Genomic DNA, 2838 nt, shown 5'->3' on the forward strand with positions numbered 1-2838 from the left:
CACAGTGGGCTATCTGTGCTCTGCCCACCACGGGTATCGAAACCTGGATTCTAGCATTGTAAGTTCGTAGACATACCGCTGTCCCACTGGGGGGGGGGACAAAACGGTAATTTAAGGACTGACATTGCTAAAATTCGAGGTTCAATTCCCATGGTGGACAGAGCGCAGGTAGCCTAGTTTGTAGTTTTGCACCAAAAAACAAACAAGCGAATTTCCCGTTTTCATGGCATTCGTAACGATTAAAGAATCTTAGATGAAGTAGCGCCATCTGAAAAATGTGTCTCTTGTTTGTTATTAAAAAGATTAAAATACATATAATCAAGTTTCATTACTATAAGAATGAATGGAAGCTCTACACACAGAAGAATATAACTTACGATTCTGAAACTTTAGATATTTTAACGTTTCTCCTCTCTAGACGGCTCCTCAGAGTTGCAATCTGTGTAAAAAAAACAAGATTATTAAGTTATTATGAGCAATTTAATTCGTGGTTGCCACGAATCGCGAACAAACTGATTGATGTTCGTACGTTTAATACGTTTATTTTAGTATATATATCTATATCTAATATATTTAATTATATTAGTAATTTTATAACAACACAACAAACAACAGATTAACCGATTTTTTTTACTCCAGAGATTTGAAAGACAAAAATCAAAGTAAGTGTATCAAAAATTTAAAGGATATTTAATCAGTTAATACCTGTTCGTAATTGTTCCAAAGAAGTAACATATATTTTAATTTAATATTTTATGTCGTACAAAACACAAAAACTTGTGTAGCAGTTTTAAAGTCTAACTAATTTTATGATTAATGTTTCTAAAAAAAATATTTGAATTATTTTGTGTGCTGAAAATTACTATTGTGCAAATAACTGGGATTAATTGGCTTTATTTATGACGTAATTGTGGTATTATGGCAGATAAAAAATAATATAAATATATATATATATATATTAATTATAGGCGAAAATGAATACTTGAACTAGAATGAAGATTATTGAAAACGAGGTTTCACCACTTTCACATATTCATTTCTTTTGTTAAAGTTAGCTTTTGATTCGCTTCTGGATCAGGTTTAGCTCTGATAAAAAATTCAGATAACACATATGAATGTCGTGAAAACCCTTTTAAAAAAATTATTCTAGTCTAATATTACCCACAATACGATAGGACAAATATTCGACAATAGGTGTCGCTTAGTTGTCACGTTAAAATTCTACCAACGGTCCTGGAGTAGCGTGCTTATCGAACTTATGTGCGTGAGATACCTTTGTGTTGTTAAATCAATATCAAAGTCACTTGTTTGTTTTACTCATTATAGAAAGAAATACACGAAAGATGTCGCTTTGCTTTTATGTTGTTTCTTGTTACCTGATATCACAACAAAATAAAACAATATTAAAAGTCAGTTGTGTGATCGAGACCTTACCTCTGTTTCTAAGGCCTTGCTTGGATTCGCTAGCTCAGCCTCGGAAACACTAGGACTAATCCTTCCTCCAGACACAGAACACTGCATGTGCTAGAGAGTGAAAAAACAAAAATGTATTTTACGACTAATATTGAGGTAAATATTTTGACAGAACTTGGGTACTAACTTTACTAGAAGTAACTTTGAAGAAGCGAAAATTTAAACCAGGTGGAATTAAAACCCGAAAATAACACTTTCATGTCACAAGTTAGAGAATTTACATGGCAGTGGGAGTCACAAGTTAGAGAATTTAGAAATTTTAAAAACTATGTCAGATGGAGGGAATGCTGGGGGCTAGGCTTTCCAATGAGGGTCTAATAATGGTTGGAGACGGCTTGAATGGGTAATGAAGAAAAACTTTAATATAAGTTTAACATAACAGCAAATGTACGACGTTTCGACAAGGTTTTGTCATCACGCTCCTGGTGACTCTATTAACAGGGTAGATTATAATTCTAACTAGTCGAAACCCTACCGATTTACATCTCTTCAAAAAAACTTCTAACTTCACAACACGGTGTGCCATCATTTAAGGAAACCAAATTCTAGATAACTAACTTTTTTTTTATCGGAGCTGTATAAATTTTGTATTGTATTCGAAATTACAAGATATTTCAATATTATTAAAATCTGAATGTTTGAAGAGAAATACGGACAGACAGTTTCAGCACCGATGCGTCTGCAAAACAACAACAACAAAAAAAAACGTTTTATTAGAGATGTGTGAGAAATTCGAGTGATCCAGCGTAATTTTACCGATTTATAACACTAAAATCCAGAGTTTGGTTCCACCGCGGTGGAACATTCGAAATCTGCTCCATATGTGGAACAGTAAAATCCAAACATATACTTGGAACAGTCAAGTCAGACTCTACATTTGAAAAAGTCAAGTCAGACTCCACACTTGGAACAGTCAAGTCAGACTCCACACTTGGAACAGTCAAGTCAGACTCCACACCTGGAACAGTCAAGTCAGACTCTACACTTGGAACAGTCAAGTCAGACTCCACATTTGAAAATGTCAAGTCAGACTCCACACCTGGAACAGTCAAGTCAGACTCCACACTTGGAACAGTCAAGTCAGACTCCACACTTGAAAAAGTCAAGTCAGACTCCACACCTGGAACAGTCAAATCAGACTCCACACCTGGAACAGTCAAATCTACCATCATACTTGGAACAGTCAAATCTAACATCATACTTGGAACAGTCAAATCTAACATCACACTTGGAACAGTCAAAACTAACATCAAACTTGGAACAGTCAAAACTAACATCACACTTGGAACAGTCAAATCTAACATCATACTTGGAACAGTCAAATCTAACATCATACTTGGAACAGTCAAATCTAACATCACACTT

At 34.6% G+C, this 2838-nt stretch overlaps 1 protein-coding gene across 1 annotated transcript in view; it reads right to left on the minus strand.

Moving 5' to 3' along the window:
• LOC106476031 (regulator of G-protein signaling 7-like) overlaps nt 1-1999 on the minus strand; it is a gene marked incomplete at its 3' end in the record, with an annotated part of 17501 nt that extends 15502 nt beyond the window's left edge. The window contains exons 1-3 of the mRNA XM_022380014.1: nt 1949-1999; nt 1435-1524; nt 378-439 (exon numbers count right to left, since the gene is read on the minus strand). Of these exons, the coding sequence (XP_022235722.1) occupies nt 378-439; nt 1435-1524; nt 1949-1999 (203 nt within the window). The remainder of the gene's footprint in view (nt 1-377; nt 440-1434; nt 1525-1948) is intronic.
• Nucleotides 2000-2838: the final 839 nt, after the last annotated feature.

This window comes from Limulus polyphemus, unplaced genomic scaffold (genome assembly GCF_000517525.1).
Source record: "Limulus polyphemus unplaced genomic scaffold, Limulus_polyphemus-2.1.2 Scaffold9666, whole genome shotgun sequence".
NCBI classification, from domain to species: Eukaryota; Metazoa; Arthropoda; class Merostomata; order Xiphosura; family Limulidae; genus Limulus; species Limulus polyphemus.